The following is a 20,228-nucleotide window of genomic DNA, read 5'->3' on the forward strand; positions in this document are numbered from 1 at the left end:
GAATTTGTGTCAGAGCTGGTAAATATCAATAGACATAGGATCCTGTTTAACAGAATGGTACATTATACATGTATACCTTACGGCCTGAAGCAATCATGCTATCTTAGTGTGCGATAGATAATGTCATTATCTGAATGCACTGGGCCAAATCTAATGTACGCAGTATAATTTCACCCAAGCAATATTGTACACTACCTGTTTGATCATATGTTCTTACCACTTGTCGGCAACCCATTGATGGTGACCGTTCCTTTAAAAGGAAAGTAAAATATATTTTCAATTGGCACATACTTTTAGTTTTATTATCAGTGTATTTTCATAGGAATTTCCTATTTGGACATATTGCTCCTTCATATTTTTTATTGTATTAAATATAGATGCATGTTGGATATTAGCCACACAGGGAGTGCATTGTTTTCAGTGAGTTAGCCAACTCATTAACTTGCACTGTTAGAAGTAGAAGTAAAATACAACCATTGTGTAGCACTTCAAAGCAGAAAGCAAAGGTTGTGTTTGCGATGACTGACTGTTAATTTCCAGGCCATAGATGGTGGTTGCAGGAAAGAAATTTGCACGACTCCCCTATCAACACAGACAGTGTTGACAGGAAAATCCCTCCTGTCGAGTGTCTTCTCCCGGCGGGGGAAGCCATCTCCGCCAGGAGATGACAGTGATTATTGCTAGTGGCTATAGTCGCTGGCGATAATTGTGAGTAAAATCCAGCAGGCTGTTTGTACCCAAGTTGATCTGTCAACTTGGTACATTCAGCCTGCCCATAAACGGTTCGAATCTCATCTGGTTCAGTAGGAAGATTCAAGCCATCTATGGCCGGCCTAAATATGGTGGTTCCCGTGTACGTGTTGAACTATAAATCGTGCAAAGAAACTAAGCTTTTTTTTTAAAAAAAATAAAAAACTTTAACACAGATGAAATTTACATCAAGGGAATGCCTACCTAAAATAATTTAGAAAATTCTATATATTCCATAAACAAAAAAAAAAATGCAGTGTATTTATTGATAAACCTGGGGAGAGATGGGCTGTGTTGCACATTTCTAAAGTGATAATATAATCTGACCTTGATTTCCTAACCTAGCCTTCAATTTTAGATGTCGATATTGGGGTGTGTGTGTGTGTGTGTGTGTGTGTGTGTGTGTGCCGTATTGTTCACTTTGTCTGAAAATAAGCCTCCTATTTTAACAAATCTATATAACCTTTGCTTCTGCAGAGTTGTTACAGCGACCGAAAAAAGGCTCGGAATTTGGAAGCCTATGTAGAGTGGTTCAATCGGCTAAGTTACCTTGTTGCAACAGAAATCTGCATGGTAAGAAATATAGCTGATGGCAGTCAATTATTATTAGAATTTAGGCTCTCTTAAGGTCTTACAATTCAATCTTTCTACCCACAGCCTGTTAAGAAGAAGCACAGAGCCAGGATAATTGAGTTCTTCATTGATGTTGCTCGGGAATGTTTCAACATTGGAAATTTCAACTCTCTTATGGCAATAATTTGTAAGTAAATAATAAACTGCAGCTATTGGCAAATGTGCACCATTTTTTTTTCTTTCAATAGAGACTCCATGTTTAAAAGTAGTACAGCAAACAAACTGAGCAGGAATAGTTCCCTTTTAGATATAATCTCTCAGCTGTGCAATACTGCAATTATGATAAACTACTTCCTCTTAACTGTTTTTATTAAGTTCCTGTTATTGATTTAACTAATTACGATCTCCTAGTCCTTATATAAAAAAGTGATGGTCAAAATAAATGTCATGCCATGTATCAAGCAGTTAGAATTTGACCTATGGGGTTTCCAGTGAGCACATTAAAACCAATGCCACATCTGGCAAAGCATTTTTATTTCTGTATCCTGGAATTTCTGCCACTTGTGTAAAAGTCTTACAGTTCCCTGTACAACTTGGCTAAGACAAGGGGAGGGAGAAACATTGCATTTTTATTTCTGCAACCTGTATCGGCCTAAAGCATGTACAATATGGTTTAGCCTGGGGTAGGGAGAAGCAGAAAAATGAACAAAGTTGTTTGTGCTGCTGTATAAGAAACCTGATGACAGGAAGGGAAAGCAGATGCGCTCGTCAGTCTGCTACTTTTCCTTCACTGTCCAATCACAGGCCAGGCTGGGAGAGGAGTAAGACCTACTGTGTATCTGACTTCAGCTGAGAAAATCAAGTTCTCCCCTGCCAGGCATGGCTGTGTAAATCTCAGATTTAGATGGACAGAGTTACAAATGCTTTGGCAGGTAAAATGTACGAATTTCATCTGTGCATTTCACGGTTTCCCTTTATTTCAGTTTTAGGTAATAGAATTAATTGCACCATGACTGCACACACTGACAGATGTGTTTTTTATTTTACAATCAGATTGTCCCACGTGTTGCACATTTAAGTGGTTATTGTTTGGCTACAGGAATTGACATCAGATTCGTTATTTTCCTACTATAAGAAGCCTATGTTGCGTGATTGAATTCACTTTTCTAAAAAGTAAACCTAAAATAAAACGGGTTGACTTTATATTGTTTATATAATGCTGGCTGCTCTTCAAACCATCTAACATTTCTTCAGCAGTTTACTTCTCAGACTTTACTGCTCACACTCAGACTTTACTGACTTTATGGATCAGGAGAGTGGAAGAAATAGACTTACTGCACTACTAATGTAATTGTTTTAAATTGTTTAGTCCATGTGAATAAAAACTTTATGGAAATGGGGAAGGGAGGAGCCATAGTTTTGAAAATATGCAACTTGATTGCTATCCTGTGGCCTTGTTTTAGCAAGAAAAGCTTTGGAAAACTATATGCTTTCTAACCTACATAAAATGTTTTATATCTCTGCAGCGGGCATGAACATGAGCCCTGTGTCTCGGCTAAAGAAAACTTGGGCAAAAGTCAAGACGGCAAAGTTTGATATTCTTGAGGTATGCGAGGCCGCTATGATTTGAAAGAGAATTTTGGCATTTTAAAAAATCTATCTGGGGAGACATGTTTCTAACTTGTTACATAGTAGGCAAGGTTGAAAAAAAGAGTTGTAATAAGGAAAAGTGCAGCGCTAAAGAATGTGAAAGTAGTTATAACACTAGTTCATATCATACAATAAATAATATTGGTCAGTGCATAAAATCCATAGGCATGTGATATCATATGGTGAGCATTCTAAATGATATATACTGTGTCCAATTAGAAGTGACACAAAAAAGAAAACATTTCTCTGTGACACACTTATACTTGGTGCTCTTAATAAAATGAACTGAGTCCGTAAAAAAGTAAAGTCCTGAGAAATGTATAACACCAAAAACTGTGGAATTAAGATATGGAGTGTTGATAGAAGATCCACCACCGCTCTTAAAGGAGGCTTACCAGAGAGATTGGACACAGATGGTGTACACCCACTGAGTCAATCAAGCTTGTAAAGTGGGGATCCTTGATGGTAACTGTTACTAGAAACACAAATCCAGGTAACCCAGGTACTTGCAAGAATATATATGGCAAAAGGGCAGGTCCAATCAGACATCCAAAGTATATGTGGAAGGAATATGAGAGCACATAGCGTAATACTGTATAAAAAGCTTAAAGCGTATTTATTGAAGATAAAAAACACTCCCATTTCTGGGGAATAAAAAAAAGCGCTTAGTACATAAGTGGTATGGCAGTGTCAGTGGTATCAGTAGTCCGCCCCGATGCGTTTCGTCCTCTAGGACATCATCTGGGGTACCACACCACTGTATACACTGCCTTTTATATGCAGTAAGAGACCCCCATGTTAAAACGTGGCTCCTATCGGCACCGCCGTTCAGTGAGAACAACTTCCGGGTACGCGAAAATGGCGCAGGCCGCCTGCGCTGCAAGCCTCGCTTTGGATGAGTATATTGGAACGCACGGATGTACAACACGTCATGGTAACATCCTGCGTTACAAGCCTCGCTCTTGTTCACATATAGCTCGCAGAGCGCATGCCCGGACCACATCAATGTCTCGTTGATGGCGTGTGAGTTAAGGAGCCGGCGTCGTGACGTCATAACGCTGCCCTTCTAACCTCACTATGAAAAGGGGACAGGTGGAGCGCACAGCGGTGACGTCTCTATGTTTACAACGAGACGCCTATTATAGAATTTGTATAAATTAGCTGGTGCGGAGTGTCTTAATGAAAAATATCAAATCCAACCAATGTTACAAATTCATAATTTCTGAAGATGGTAGAAGTTAAATTCTAAAAGGCTGGAGGGTAGAAAAGTACAAGTATGGTAATGGGTCAGATCAGTTGTCAGGTTACTTATGCAGAATATAAGGAATATAAAGGCAGCGTATGCTCTCTCCCCCTCCCCCTTATAATGTACTTGGGTGTTTCATAGCTTACCATTCAGGTTTTAGTTTAGGCGCTCTTTATAGAAGTGCTGACTAGATATGGAGGGTCACGCGTGTTACCCCTGGCATCACTAAAGGGCTGAAAGTAATGCTGCATAAGATTGTTGCACTGCATGCATGATACAAGCAATAAGAATATTATACAGTGTGGTTGGAGGCTTGGAACACCCTGCAGGAGAAGGGTTAGGAGAGGAGGGGCATGTTGCATGAGACTGCTAAAAATCTTTGCCGATATAACCTTTTTACGGATCAATGCCTGTGTTTGCCCACCCTACAGACCACTTGAAAATACTGACCTGAGGGCCACATGTTGGTCACTGTTGGTTTATACTGTGTACTCAAATATATTCTACCGTCAGTATGGCTTTTGTGTGATTCTTTTACATATTGCAAGTTTTGTCTGAAAATCATGTGATTTCTGTTCTTCCAGCATCAAATGGATCCTTCCAGCAACTTTTACAATTACAGAACAGCTCTGCGTGGGGCAGCTCAAAGGTCTCTAACTGCCCACAGCAACAGGGAGAAGGTATGTTGTCCAAACAACTTGGAAAACGCTTGTAGAAGGACAGATGTTTCTATTGTTTGCACATTAGATTTCGACAACGGTGAACAGATGGTAGCTACTGGTAATAAAAAGTAAAAAATCAATATAACTTTCTAATCAGACTGCAGTTAATAGCCAAAGGAAACAGAAAAAAATATATTAATTACAAAAAAAAAAAAAACACACACATCTATAGTGTACAATAAACCAACTTAAGTAAATGAAATACTATTAGGGTGCCTACCATCCGTCCACTATGGTAGTTAAGACCAATTGCCAGCCTAGAGCGCTTTTAGGTGGAGTGTGTGTGTGTAAACCCCTACGCAAATATTGACTTTTAAATATTCCGTATTTTGCATATTATTTTAGATGGGTTCTGGAGCAAATCAGGGCAGCACTATGGAAAAAAAAAAAAAAAAGTCTGAGTACAAATCTACTGGTGTAGCGCTAACTCCTGCTGGTTAATAGAGAGTGCAGGTTTCCAGAAAGCAGTTTTCATTGTTGCATATTCCAACGTCATTGCTCAGCCAGGCGCAACATGGTTTAATTTAAAATGCCTAACCAGACTATACCTACCAAATAACTCATTAGACAAGCATGTGTATGCTGAAGAATAATCTGTCTTTTAATACATGTATTATTTGGAGGCTTCAATGAAGCATGTCAGTTATGCTACATTGGTTTAACAGCATCTTGCTGAAAATGAGCACTGCACAACATTTTGAATTGCCTTGAAATGTAATTAAAAACTTCAGATTGCTCAGTGTTTATAAGATGTGTGCAAGATCTCCAGATGTAATTTCCTGCATATTAACTGCTAATCTGGTAACTCATTACCATTCATAGGGAACCAACTCGTCTGTGGTTCATTCAGGTGGTACCTGTAAGATTGGCAAGAGACATGATGGTGGGAAGATTCACCTAAATATTCTTTTGTGTATATATATCATTTTCAAAAAAGGATACAATAAACCTAAAAAACATCAACGCGTTCTAGGGGTGAATAATATTTACAGAGGGCTGATGATATAACAGCTAAAATTGCTGGAAAATCATTCTCTGAAGAAAGTTGTCTTTTACAAATGGTATCAGTACAAATGACTGATTTTAGCACACAGTACAGATACTGTTTTAAACTATATTGGTTACAGTGCAAGGCACAGACACTTGTCTATGGCCAAAAAAGTAGTGGGTGCACTTTATGAAAAGCTTATTGTGTCAGCACATCAGAAAAAATAGAGATTTGGCAAAACTGCCAATCTACCCTTATCTACTGTCTTTTAGATTTGTTTTTGCTTTGAAATATGGTCAGGCCGATCTCTAAATTTAATTTAAAATTATTTACTGTTAGAAAAGTATAGAATAGTTGGTATACCTGTTTATGCAGTATAACTTGCAGAATGTAAGGGTTTTTGACAGCAAAGGGGGGCATTAAAACATTTAGTTCATATCAGTTTAAAAGCCTCCCTTTTGAATATTCTGAACCTGCCTTGCGATTGGTATGTTTACTAGCCCCAACCCCCCCCTCTCCCCTTCAGCTTTGCTCTGTCTTGGTTTCACAAAGAACTACATAGAAAATTGCTGCTGCAGACATATAAAATTGCCTTTTATATATGGCCACATGTGCTGTGTATACATGGGCCGTTCTGCAGTAGAAAAGCAGCACAATGCACAGGTAAATTATCCAATACAAAGTATAACTGCTTTAAATTACATTTGCAAGTGTGTTTTTGTTTTTTTGTTTTTTAAGGCTAATCCTGTCTCGGAAACCTAAACACACTAGACCTCAGGGTTAAAAAAAAAAGGATTACTTTACCATACCCCAATCAAAAACTCTGTTCTGCCAATTATTTAGAAGTTTTACATTTCTTACTTTACGTACGCACTTATATGCATATATATATATATATATATATATATATATATATATATATATATATATATATATATATATATATATATTCTCTATCTTCTCTCTCTATCTATATCTATATCTATATCTCTATCTTCTCTCTCTCTCTCTCTATATCTATATATCTTGCTATACGTGTGCCACTAATGTATATTTAAAACTTTCTGGGTGATAACCCCTTCTTCCCTTTTTTTTTTTCTATTTGTGTGTGTCCCTGCTGTGGAAATTTCCCATGTTTTTTGTCCTGGTGATCCTTATCACTTTGACAGAAAGTTATAGAAAATCTTCCAATGGTGACAACTCTTCTATAAAGGATGAAGGGTTGTCCACCCACTTTAGAGAGTTTTATTTTAACCTCTTGTGCTATCTGTAGGACAGGAAGTAAATACAAAAAATAAAGACTGAAATTTTTGACAATTTTGTTTTTCTATCCAAGAGCTAAAACAATTTTTGCCTGTACGTCAGTGGCTGCTGGTGGGTTTTTCTTTGGGGGGGGTGGCGGCAAACAAACACCCCCCCCCCCACGCGCATGGGCGGTCTGGTCCGGCACTTACTCATGTGGCGGGGCTGTGGTGTCCTCTCCTGGAGTGCGAGCAGAGGTGGCTCCGGTGTCCGCCAAAGCGCTAGGCAGCCAATGGGCTCGCCTGACACTTTGGCCAATCAGGAAATAGGTCTCACAGACCTGCTTTCCGATTGTCGGGAAGAAACTTTAGTGTGATCATAGTGAAAATTCATTTGCTATGGTCGCACAACAGGATGGTCTCGGAGCATAATGCTCTGCGCTCCAAGCTTGCCCTTTTTTTTGAAGCCTATTAGAGCCTCTGGCTCTAATCAGGTGCTTAAAAAAAAAAAAAAAAACGCCCACCTCGCATTGGAATCCATTGTCCGGTGCCCTGATATGAAGATCAGGGGGCCAGACGCATGGATAGGGGTGGCTGCGCCCCCTATGGACACACCACCACTGCTGTACGGTACGTATACTTTAACTTTAATATAAAAAGACAGGGAAAGTAAGTGGTTCTGCTTCCCTTTTTTTTTTTTTTGTCCACTATTTTAATGTGTGGCTCTGATTTTACAGTGTTTTTTAAAGATTACCTGTTTTCATTTTTAATTATGTAGGGGCAAACTTCCCACATGCACTGCACTACACACTTAAACACTAAGGTTCTTTAACAGCCAGCTTGGTAACATTCTGTAATTCCCAATTCCCAATTTGCTGACAGACATGAGCACTTTTTGCTTTTATATTTTATAAATAAAATATCCATCTTTAGTAAGTGAAGCTTATAATTCCAAAAATGCTGTGTCGAATTCTTTCTGTGTTTTGGACAGTGGCCAAGTTGCTTGCTGTGCGGCATCCATTTAGGAGAGGAGCTCTTCAATATTTAAGACATAAAATTTATGCCTTGCTGTCACTTTTCATAGACGTTTACAATTACAGCATACGTGTTGCGACTGCTCGAATATTTCTACCTGTGCTATGACCGCAGCAAATATGTTGCTCGATTACATAAGCTATCTGTGTGTGTTTTAGCCTGGAAAAATAAGATATACTCTGTTGAGTAGAGCTTCATAAAACATGGAGATCTACTGGCAGTAGTTAACTGTTGATGTTAACATTTTGCGTTTTTCTTTTTATATAGATTGTGATCCCATTCTGCAGCCTTCTGATTAAGGACATATACTTTCTGAATGAGGGCTGCACCAGCTGTCTCCCTAATGGACATGTCAATTTTGAGGTAAGTAAACAGCTTGTTTAGGCCTAAGCAACAAAGTACAGGTAGTTTTCAGATTGAGGCTGACCTTTTGTTGACAACTATCCCACTGTGAACACACTGGGGCTGATTTGTTAAAAGAGAAGCAGCAAGACAGTTGGAGTTGTTGCCAGTAGCAGGCAGTCTGGTTTCAATTTGTATTAAAATGAAGTGAGATATCTGGAAAACTTCAGCTAGTCCTTTGCTCCTTGCCATTTTGATTGAGTATTTAGGCAGTAACTGTATGTATGTATGTATGTGTTCTATGCCTGCTATAGCATCATTTACTACACAAAATTTCAAGGGAGAAAATACTGTTCTTTCCTGTGCAGAGATGTCTTTTAGTTTGACTACAGCAGTACTAAAACTCCCTTATGTGAGAGGATATATTCATTGCTTGAATCTGAAGTCTTGTGATCTGCTCATATGTCACCAGTTGGCCTCTTTTGTTTTGTTGCCGGGGGTCCTTGTCACTCCCTGTAATTAGTCAGGTTTCTTCTGTCATTTTTACTTTGACCCAATGATTATTCTTTTTCTGATCTTCAGAAAGTTTGGCTATGCATATTTGGAAGAATCTGTCCCCCCTGTTCATTTCTTTTATAATAGCTATATATTTACTCTGACCAGTGCATATTTTTTTTTTCCAATTTTCAGAAATTCTGGGAGTTGGCAAAGCAAGTCAGCGAGTTCATGGCTTGGAAACAAGTTGAATGTCCTTTTGAAAAAGATCGGAAGATCTTACATTATGTCCTGACTGCTCCAATATTCAGCGAAGATGGTATGTTCCCTGTCTATTATAAGCACATCAAAAACCTAAAAAAAAAAAAAACCCATAATCTATCCTATCAGTTAAGAAATTAAAAAATGCAAATCTGTACTGCTAATGTAACGGCTTGCACATTTGGCCTTATTCAGGAGTGCAAAAAGTAGATAATGATATTAAAGGGTAGTAATGCATAACAACTGATCAGAAATTGCCTCCTAATTAATTTCTCAACAGTAAATTGAAATCGTAATGGTTGGCTTGTATTATTATGCCCATCATGGCTATATACTGGACTAGTTTATTGTATAAGCATGAATGTATTTTATGAGTTTACAGTAATTTAAGTCTACCCCGTACAGTTATTTCCAACTATCAAGAGTTCCATTTTCAAATTATTTTGTTCTCAAGAATATAAATTAAGTTGTACGGGGTAAGGAAGAGATTTACTTCTGGGTTCCTCAACTTTTGAGAATCCAGAATGTGGCATAAGCTAGCATAGAAGTTCAATATGTTTGTAGTTTGTTCTATGCTCTTTTGCTTTTTTTTATATGGGAAATCATTTTTGACTAAATCTGGTCATGTTGACATTTATTTTTCCTAAGTAACTGAGAATGTGCAGTCATTTAAAAGAGATTTTAAACAAGTAATCTTGTTTGCTAAATTTGTAAATGAAAGTGTTTTTTTTTTTTTTGGACCCATTTTTATATTGTCATAATATTTGTTTAGATGTATTTGGGTAAAGCAGGTTTTCTGACCAATGCTTGTTTTCTCTCCATGTTACAGGACTGTATCTGGCATCCTATGAGAATGAGAGTCCTGAGAATCACATTGAAAAGGACAGATGGAAAAGTTTGAGGTGTGTGTCAAGGTCCATACCATCGCTCAAACCTGGGTGTATTTCTGCCACATTGGATAGTCACATTCAGTCTGTTTGCAAATCTATTTGCAAACTTCAGTGACAATTTCTCTTGAGTAGCCAGAGAAGCTACTGTCATGTTTTTAACTTATTTTTTGCTTCTGTGTCTTTAAATTATTACAATTCATTTTGTACACTGTGGTTTTTATGTTAGTTTTGCCATTTTACATGTTTAAAGCATTAAATTATATCGTCATATTCAGTGTGTAGAGTTTTCTATTGTCATGAAGTGAGATAAATATTGCAATATTATTATACTATTTTATGTAATTTTGACGATCTGTGGAAGTTTATCTAGTAGGTAAAATAGGCATTAACATTTTCCAAGGCACTCTCCGCTTTTAATTCAAAATGGGGCATTAAGAACACTATGTGGCATCACTTTTCTCTACAGGGTCAGTTTAATTAGGTGATTTTAAGTTTTTGGGTATTACTTGAGGGTTATGTTACCCTGACAATTTTTTGGAAGCTCTATTGGTAGGACCACTTGTGTTCCTGGGTAACTGCTGTATACATCATCAGTTCCCACTCTCTGCTGTTTTTGAATTATTTCACGTAATAGAGAATGCAACAGGAATAGTTGCCACACAGATATGGATAGGAACACTCAAAACTCACAGGTGAAGTCAGGAACTGTAATAGATCTAACTGTTGAAATATCTAAGACATAAGCTAAGGACTGACTTGGCCTACTAAGCTCCATCTGTAAATAAAATATGGCTTGAGTTGACTGACGCTTTACTGGGAAATATCTGGGTTGGAAGCTTTAGATGCATCAGCAATATTCTGACTTCTGCACTGCATGGTAGTTGTGGTGAAATTGCATTTTCAGTGATCTATTATGGATCTGAATTCAAGTGAGCTTCACTATACTGAAAGTAGTAGTATCAGCCAAGGAATCCAAGGGTGGATTTTCCTCTTTTTAGGCTCCTTTTACACTGGGCAGATCCGCTTTGCTTAGCAGGGGATCTGTCTGCTGATCTCCTGCTGAGCAGAGTGGGTGGATGACGGATCCGCATCTTCTCAGTTTATGCAGAGCGGACACAGACTGAGCCTGCTCTGCTCTATGGGCAGTCAGGTGTAAACGGACTGGCTGTATACACCTGACTACATCCAGTGCAAACCACGTATGCAGAAGAGGATGGGTCCTCTTCCATTTGTGTTTAGTGGACTGGATTGGAGGTAGGTGGGTGAAAAGGGACACAAGCCTGTTTTACACCCACCAGCCCATAGGGATATATGGACCATCTGATCAGGTCAGCCTGAAAAACTGATAGGTGGACCTGATCAGATCGCCCATATAAAAGGGGCTTTAATGAACAAACTTGGTCACAAGAAAATAAACAATATAAATGTCAGAATCCTATATGACTCAAGAAAAAAAAGAATTGAGAATACAATAATATTAAAATATTTATTTATAATATATATATATAATGTATATGTATGTGTGTGTGTGTATGTATGTGTGTGTATGTGTGTGTGTATATATATATATATATATATATATATTTATTTTTTTATACAGCTTTTTATGGGAAACGCATATAGTGTATGTCTATAGCATGATGATTAGCCAGGATTTATTGTCCTCTGTTTAAATGTTTTATTTTCTTGCTTGTTTTTTCCAGGTCAGCACTTTTGGGCAGAGTCTAATGTATGAAGTGGCTGCTGTAGAATGGCCATTATTTATGGACACATTTGCACTGAGTGGGATTTGACTGATTGGAGCATGTCAGGCAGCTGAGTCGTTTCTCCAGCACAGCAAACGTGAATCACTGCAGCTCGAGGGCAGACGGGCAAATGAAATGAATTTCCAGTGACTGGGCTCTGGTGCCTGTTTAGGACAAACAATTATGGCTATTTCACAGTCTTCCCTGTGCTCTGCTTTACATCTTCAGTTGCATATAGATGCTTTGCTGGATTTCACCTTCTGCTTATCAAACCAACCCAGCTGTCGCTCCTACACAGTAAGAATATTGTCACCCAGTGTGCTGCAGAAGACCAGAGTACTTCAAGGAGAAAACAACAAAGAGAACCCAAGACAAAAAAAAAAAAACAATCTCTCTCGCTGGCGTGAGTCCTCACCCATCAATGCTGAACAGATTTGTTTCTAAACTAGTTTACTGCTGGATAGTAAACTGTTAACTATTGGAAACTGTTAATAAATATTACATAAATACATTTGCCATCATTCCAGATCTAAAACCCATATTTGGAATGTAGGCAAAAATATATAGCACAGTACATGTGTGAATAGACTGTTACCATGTTAATCTGTTTACAGTCTTATTTACCTTTTCTTTGTATTGTCGTTTATTTTTTTGTCATATCCATGCCTGTTGTGTTACTTATGACTATACATTTATTTATTACACCCCGCTCTGTCCAACAAAGCTCAGAGCAAACTGTGCACTGAACAGAATACTGAAGCAAACTTATCTTTCCCTGTCCTCCTTCACCTGGTATCAGTATACATTTAGAAGTACTGTAGGCCAAAATGCCCTTTCTTCATATTCTTCTACGTACAACCTATAGGTGTAAACCTTGTCCTGCAGATCAGTTGTATAGGAGCAGCAATGTGACACTGTGCGTTTTAAAAAAGAAAAAAAAAAATGCATATGCATAAATTCCTAAATAAGCGCTGGAGTCAAAACTGCTCAACCGCTTTAGATCATATTTATGATGAAGTTAAAGTCTATATTACTATAGACTGAAAAAGCTGTGAGAGAATAACAATGTTGCTCAGACCCATAATCTGTATTACTACTTTTTTTTTTTTTTTTTTTTTTTTTTTTTTTAATTATGTAATGGTCTTCCTCATCATACTTCCACTAACTCAAGAGGAAAATAGAGCAATTTACCTCATGTTCTTCCCCTTGAGCTACAATTAACTGTACAGAGGAAAACTAGTGCTTGGCTTTGTTCAAAATCCATGCTAGATGTTCCAGTGGACTGATGGAGGGCTTATTTGTGCATGTACTGTATAGGAATATTTTGGAAGGTGAATGTGCTAGTGAAAATAGGCAGGTGTGATATGTACTCTACTGTATTTTCCATGGGTATTAAAGGTCACGCAGGTGTTTAAAGACTGTAAAGACATATAGATGTGTATGACACAGTAGGTGCTTACTTTTCCATATGAAATGTGGCAGCATTCCTAATAATTGCAGCTAAAAGCTTTCTAAGCTTAATAAGGTAGGGTTAGGGGATTAAATATATGCTTAGAGACCCGATTAGGGAGAAATTTATTATTATTATTGGATCCTCCTAGTTTCAAATGATTGATTCAAGGTAGTTCGCCAATTCTGAGCATGGAAGGGAGCAGCCGAGCCCTAGAAAGGTATTGTTACACCCTTGTACAGATCAGTCACTCCCTAAAGTAGTGGGAAAATACTTCCAACTGACCTGCGTGATTTATATGTCAGATTTTTTTGTTTCTACTAAGTAGCCAGTCCATGAAATGATGGCTCGTGGTTCTTATTCATGTAGTAATCTTTTGCTCAGAAGTTTTTTTTTTTTTTTTTTTGATGGATTAAAATTTTGTGTCTCTGAAGCTACAGATGTTAATAAATACTAAAATTTTCAGGTGTTCTAAAATGAGCCAACATTATGCGAACAAAGACCAAATATAATTCTCTGTTCCTGTAAACCTCCTTATACGTAGAACAAAGGCAAACAACACAAAAAGTAATATATAAGCTTTGACATAATACTGAACAATTTGTGTATGCTCTGTTATATTACAATATTTCTTTATAGAATTAAACTAGACTGTTGTTATTTTTTTTTTATTGATAGCCTATAATTTTATTTAAACATTGGTGTATATATGCAGGAAAAATAACATGATGGCCAATCACCCATGTAACATGTTTTTGTGAAGCATTTAAAAGGAGATTAACATACTCAATTAGTGCCAAATCCAGTGACTTCCATAGCTAGAAAATGATATGCTCATTGCTATTCCTAAGACATTTGTCAGAATTTCCATAATCAATTTTGGAGACATTTTCACACACATGAAAACTGCAGGGAAATGAATATTCTGACAAGCAGCTGTTCCGACAAGACATTAGACACCTCCCCACTACTTTGCATGAATACATTTAGCAGATCCCTTGAGGAGAAGGACATTCTGTGTCCTAAATTGAAGAGCAAAAGGGCATTCCATTTCTAGTATCACTCACTGTTGGTTGGTTATACAGTTGTGCAGCCAATTTGCATAAAGCGCTACAAAGTCTAAATCTTAAAAAAAAAAAAAAAAAAAAAAAATATTGGTCACCAAGGAGCACTGTGTGCAAAGGTGTTCGTGTAAATATATAGCACTTTCCACCTATAGCAAATCAAGAGATATGTTTAATTATAACCCTAAAGTAAACCTCCAACAATGCAGTATGTTTTTTTCAGATTAGAAGCATGCTGGCTTTACATGGGAAGAGAAAGAAAGATTTTGAAGCTGTGTATGACTATTATGCCCTGTACACATGATCAGAAATTCTGCCAGCAAAAGTCAGATGTGAGCTTTTGGTCAGAAATTCCGACCATGTGTATGCTCCATCGGACTTTTGCTGGCAGAATTCCAGCCAGCAAAAGATTGAGAGCATGTTCTCTATTTTTCGGTCGGAAAAAGTTCCTATCCAAAAATGCGTTCGTCTGTATGCAATTCGGACGCGCAAAAAAATCACGTATGCTCGGAAACAATACGATGCATGCTCGGAAGCATTGAACTTAATTTTCTTGGCTTGATGTAGTGTTGTATGTCACTGCGTTCTTGACGGTCGAAAGTTCAGAGAACTTTTGTGTGACCGTTTGTATGCAAGGCAAGCTTGAGCGGAATTCCGCCTGAAAAACCATCCAAGTTTTTTCTGACGGAATTTCTGATCGTGTGTATGGGGGCATTAGGCATGAGTATGATGTGTGAATGACTAACATGGACACTTGCAGAGAAAATCATTTTTTAATTTTATATAAAATAAGGGCATAAAATGGCATTCATTAATATTTATAATTTTCAAAAAACACAGGTGCCATACATTTATAACCATTCCATTACTCAAAGCTTCCAGAGCCAGTTATTGTTAGGGAGAAGCCTATACAGTAAAAGATGTATATTTTTTTAAATAATGGTACCAAACCATAGGGCATGGAAACATTGTTTTCTTATTTTCCTTAAAGTATGTCCAGTTAATCTGATAAACAGGTACTGTAGTAAAGGGGCATTCCACGAGTATGGAAAGCTAACCTCTACTTAAGTCTGAAGTGTGTATATATGACTGTGATGTATTTTGACTTGCTTATAAGATGCATTTCTAATTTATGTAGTTGAAATTAAATTGTACATACGAGTAAACAGCATTGTGTATATTAATGGTTGCATCTGTTTCTTTACTTTGCTCTATGTCTTCTTAGAATAGATTTAGTCATGGTTCTTATGGACATATTAAAAGCCTTACCACAAAACTTACAAACAAACAGTCCAGAAGGTGTGGCTAGGACACCATGGATCTTAATTTCATGCTGTGACTTATGTGCAGTAGAATATATCAAACTTAGTACAATGGCTCAGAATAGGCAACAGTTCTGCACATTGGAGCCTCTCGGAGAGCCTCAGGGGAAGACTAAGGTGTGTTTTTAGAAGAAAAGGGGCACCACACCAAAAACTAAAAATCCGAAAAGCACTAATTTTTTTTTTTACAATAAAAATTGCCAAATTCATGCCATTGCTTACTGGGGCTTCTACGGGTCCCTTTCAACAAGGCTCAATGTGCTGGTTGACTTACAAGCTCAAAAGGGTTAGACTAATTTCTAAACTGAAATGTTGGGTGAAGCAGGCTGTCGCAGCTGGTGTTGGCAACTAGGGTTCTTATGTAAATATTCAAAGCCGTACAATAAAAACTTAGACCATATTGGTCAGAAGTTCATTAACTGAATATTTTACTTTGTTTATATTTAATGACTCACATCATGCCTGAGGAAACACAAAAACAGAAGGAGAACATGCATTACATATACAGTATTCTATAGTGCTTGTCTTGTAGGAAATTAAACCATATGTATATATTGACAGTGGGAGGATTTGTAAATTGTCCAGTAATGTATTGAATATTTCCTAGCACAAACCAGATGTTAAGTGTGTATGTAAAGTCCAGAGGTGGTCTACCTGATTAAAATAGGAAGCCTTGTGGGGGGACCCTGACCTCCCAAAAGAGCCCTTATATTTGGCATCTAAACACTTTACTTTTTAAGCTAGCGTATATCAGCAAATCCTGCTAAATATACAATGACAATACATCAATAAATGGAATTAATGTTTTATGCTCTACAACCCTTTTTAGAAAGTATTAAACAACCCTTTTAAGCAAAGCAAAACTACATGCTAACTTACTAAGCAAACATAGGCTGGCAAAAATCAATAAGTGCCATGGGGCCACAGTTTGGTCACTAATGGGGAAAGAAAAAAATATTTAGACGCCTACATAATATTAACAGTGAAATTATAAGCAGAAAGTGATAGTGTTGGCTGAACTGCAAGAATGAATGCATACATGTACAGTAGAGCAAGTCAGCAATTTGTTGTTTAGTCTATAATGAGCTCCCACTGCTGATATGCCTTGTAGCTGCACCTACATACTCAGTAAGACAGACAAACTTTAGGGCCTCCAATTTTTTTCCCAAAAAAATATTATATTGGCTTAATTATCTAGGGAGAGCAGGTTAGGGTTATATGATACTAAAGCTTGGCTCACACCTATGCAGTTTGCTTTTGATTTTCTGCAGTGCTTTTTGTGGTGCATTTTCCGCTAGTTTTTTAATGCGTTTTTTTTGGCCAATTTGTCGTTGGGTGAATTAAAAAAAAAAATGCAAAATGCACTACATGCTTTTCTGCAGCTTCTCCATTTAAGTCTATTAAACCAAAAACGCACTGTTTTGCTTTTCAAAAAGTCCTGACACTTTCCAAAAACACAGTGGCTGAAAAAAGCATAGATGTGAACGTGTCCCATAGGAAACCATGTTAAATAGACTGTAGTGCATTTTTGCATTAAAAAAAAAAAACGCATAAGTTTAAGCTGAGCCTAAGGCCTGATTCGCACCTAATGCATTTTTAGTGCCTTATGCAGATTTGCACTTCAGAACGTGTTCCATAGGAAACCATGTTAAATGGACTGCAGTGCAAATCTGCAAGATACAAAAAGCACTAAAAATGCATAGGTGTGAATCAGGCCTAAAAGAACAGCAGCAACAATTCCTTCTGATCAGTAGTATCTTTAACCTCTGCCACAGGCTATCATCAGCCTCTCTTATAGACCAGTTGTGGACCTTTTACGCCTGGAAGAACAATGGACAAAGCAGAACTCTTCTTCACCCTCCTCCTGCAGACAAAGAGGGCTGAGAAGCAAAAATTGGACCTCTGAGAACCAGCCCCAAGCAGCAGGCCTGGGAGGCAAGTGCCTCTGGACAGCAAGCCTGGAAGGCATAGGATGGGACACTTCACACACACACATCCTATCTAGGCAGAGTCTGGGAGGTAAAGGACCTTTCTAGAAGGTCTACCCAAATATTAATTAATTTCTCTAGCTAACATCACTGGCATAAACCTCTCAGTGATTGTCCAGTGTCAAATATTCATAACTAAATACATTGTTACTTACTTCTCTACCAACAGCTGGATAATACGGATGGGCCACAAACTCTATTAAAGTCTATAGGATCCCGAACATGAAAAATCTAAAGTTCCCATTTTGAAGGCTTATATGCAAGTTATTGGCCATAAAAAGGGTATGGGGAGCAGTCACTGCCCTGGGGGACATGTATCAATGTTGGAAAAATGATCCGCACTCCGGTTTTAAAATGTCTTAATTTTAGTGAATAGCCACAGTGAAAAAACGCAGATTGAGTCAGTCTACGCATTTCAGCCTATAAGGCCTTATTCATAAGCATGTATCAATGCAAATTTAAAAAAAAAAAAAAAGATATTACAGGAGTAGTTATTTTAACTAGTTGCTGCCCGCAAACCGTGAAATGACGCGGGGCGGTGCGGCTCTCGTTCTGGGACGACTTCATATAATGGTGTCCCAGAATGGCTGCTCTCGCGCGCCCGCTCTTTAACCATGTGATCGACTGTGTCCAATCACAGCCGGTCACATGTAAACATGGAGATGCCGGTAATCAGCGCTCCTCGCCTCACACTGACAGAGTGAGGAGAGGAGAGCCGATCAGCAGCATCTCCTCACGGGGACAGCTAGGTATGTAATCAGGGCACTGATCATTAGTGCCCTGATTACAATTAAGTGCCCACCAGTGTCACCCACCAGTGCCAGCAATCAGTGGCAGCAATCAGTGCCCATTAGCAATTCCAGAGAGTGCTGGCTATCAGTGCTGCCTATCAGTTACGAAATTTACTGACCGAAACAAAGTAAAAAAAAAATTTGTAAAAAAATAAAAAACCCAGAAGTAATTAACCGCTCGCCATATAACAGAATGACGGCGGCAAAGTGGTTTCAATATCCTGACTGGGCATCATATGACGACCTCAGGATATAAAGCCGCTGCACGCCCCTGGGGGCGCGCATCACGGCGATCGTTGTTGCAGTGTGTCAGTCTGACACACCACAACTCCGATCTAGGTAAAGAGTCTCTGACGGAGACTCTTTACTACGTGATCAGCCATGTCCAATCACCGCTGATCACGATGTTAATAGGAATAGCCGGTGATCGGCTTTTCCTAACTCGTGTCTGACAGAAGCGAGTAGTGGAGAGCCGATCGGCTGCTCTCCTGACAGGGGGGGTCTGTGCTGATTGTTTATCAGCACAGCCCCCCCTCGGATCCCGCCCAGGACCGCCATCATGCTGCCCAGGACCACCAGGATGGCCATCCACACTGGACCACCAGGTATGCCCCCCCCTAGACCCCCAGGGAAATACTGATCTGTGCCCAGGCAGCTGCCAATCAATGCCCAGGCAGCTGCCAATCAGTGCCCACTCACAATGCTTACTACTGCCAGTGCCACCAGGGATGCCTATCAGTGCCTCATATCAATGCCCATCAGTGCCACCTATCAGTGCTTGGGCAGGAAGGGTGTTAAGTGCCCTGTAGGCAAGTGGTTAATGATGCTTAAAGTGAAACAATAAAAATTATAAATTCCTTTAAATATAGTGCCTGGAGCTTCCCTTAGTTTGTCTGTAAAGTGTCGCATCTGTACCATGTATAGAACCTGCTGCAGCAAAACTGACATTTCTAAAAAAAAAAAAAAATAAAAAAAATTACATTTAAATTGACTCGCAGTTGCAAGCTTTTGCTGGCAATAAAAAAAATGGAAAACATACCTTCAGGTCTGGTATGGATTTTAAGGGAAACCCCACGCCAAAATGTAAAAAAAAAAAAAAAAAAAGGCATGGGGTCCCCCCCAAAATTCATACCAGACCCTTATCCAAGCATGCAGCCTGGCAGGCCAGGAAAGGGAGAGGACAAGCAAGCACCCCCCCTCCTGAACCATACCAGGCTGCATGCCCCCAACATGGGGGGGGGGTGCTTTGGGGCAGGGGGGTCCCCCAATGTAGATCCATCTGGTATGGATTTTGGGGGGCCCCACGTAGTTTTTTTTTTAATTGTGGTGTGGAGTTCCCCTTAAAATTCATACCAGACCCAAAGAGTCTATGGGTCTGTGTTTTAAAAGAACTGAAGTCAGGCACAGTTATACGTTTAGGATTTGTATAAGAAAGCAAGCAATTATAGCCCCCATACTTTGCTCATGACAGATTCGAGATGTGCTATATTTTAGAAGCATGAAAGGAAGGAATAGTCACATTGTTTACAGACACCACAGAGAACCTGTTAATGGAAAATTGGTCTTGATATATTATAATAAATAGTGACAGACCCCCCAACTGAAAATAAGTGTATTCTTCTATTTTTTCCACCACACCTGCATACAAGGATAGATCACTATTATAATTTTTACC

The 20,228-nt window shown here is 38.6% G+C and overlaps 1 protein-coding gene across 3 annotated transcripts in view; it reads left to right on the forward strand.

Moving 5' to 3' along the window:
• The window catches only part of RASGEF1B (RasGEF domain family member 1B), a 578,310-nt gene extending 562,674 nt beyond the window's left edge, over positions 1 to 15,636 (forward strand). The window contains exons 9-16 of one of the 3 annotated variants that reach the window (XM_073597921.1): positions 1,228 to 1,323; positions 1,408 to 1,510; positions 2,850 to 2,929; positions 4,804 to 4,899; positions 8,473 to 8,568; positions 9,238 to 9,361; positions 10,133 to 10,205; positions 11,897 to 15,636. In XM_073597921.1, coding sequence (XP_073454022.1) covers positions 1,228 to 1,323; positions 1,408 to 1,510; positions 2,850 to 2,929; positions 4,804 to 4,899; positions 8,473 to 8,568; positions 9,238 to 9,361; positions 10,133 to 10,205; positions 11,897 to 11,921 — 693 coding nt within the window. In that variant the 3' untranslated portion in view covers positions 11,922 to 15,636. Of the gene's footprint in view, positions 1 to 1,227; positions 1,324 to 1,407; positions 1,511 to 2,849; positions 2,930 to 4,803; positions 4,900 to 8,472; positions 8,569 to 9,237; positions 9,362 to 10,132; positions 11,675 to 11,896 lie in introns of those variants that run through there. The other 2 variants (XM_073597917.1, XM_073597929.1) reach the window with 2 other exon arrangements.
• The last annotated feature ends 4,592 nt before the right edge of the window (positions 15,637 to 20,228 follow it).

This window comes from Aquarana catesbeiana, linkage group LG01 (assembly GCF_042186555.1).
Source record: "Aquarana catesbeiana isolate 2022-GZ linkage group LG01, ASM4218655v1, whole genome shotgun sequence".
In the NCBI taxonomy this organism is placed as follows: Eukaryota; Metazoa; Chordata; class Amphibia; order Anura; family Ranidae; genus Aquarana; species Aquarana catesbeiana.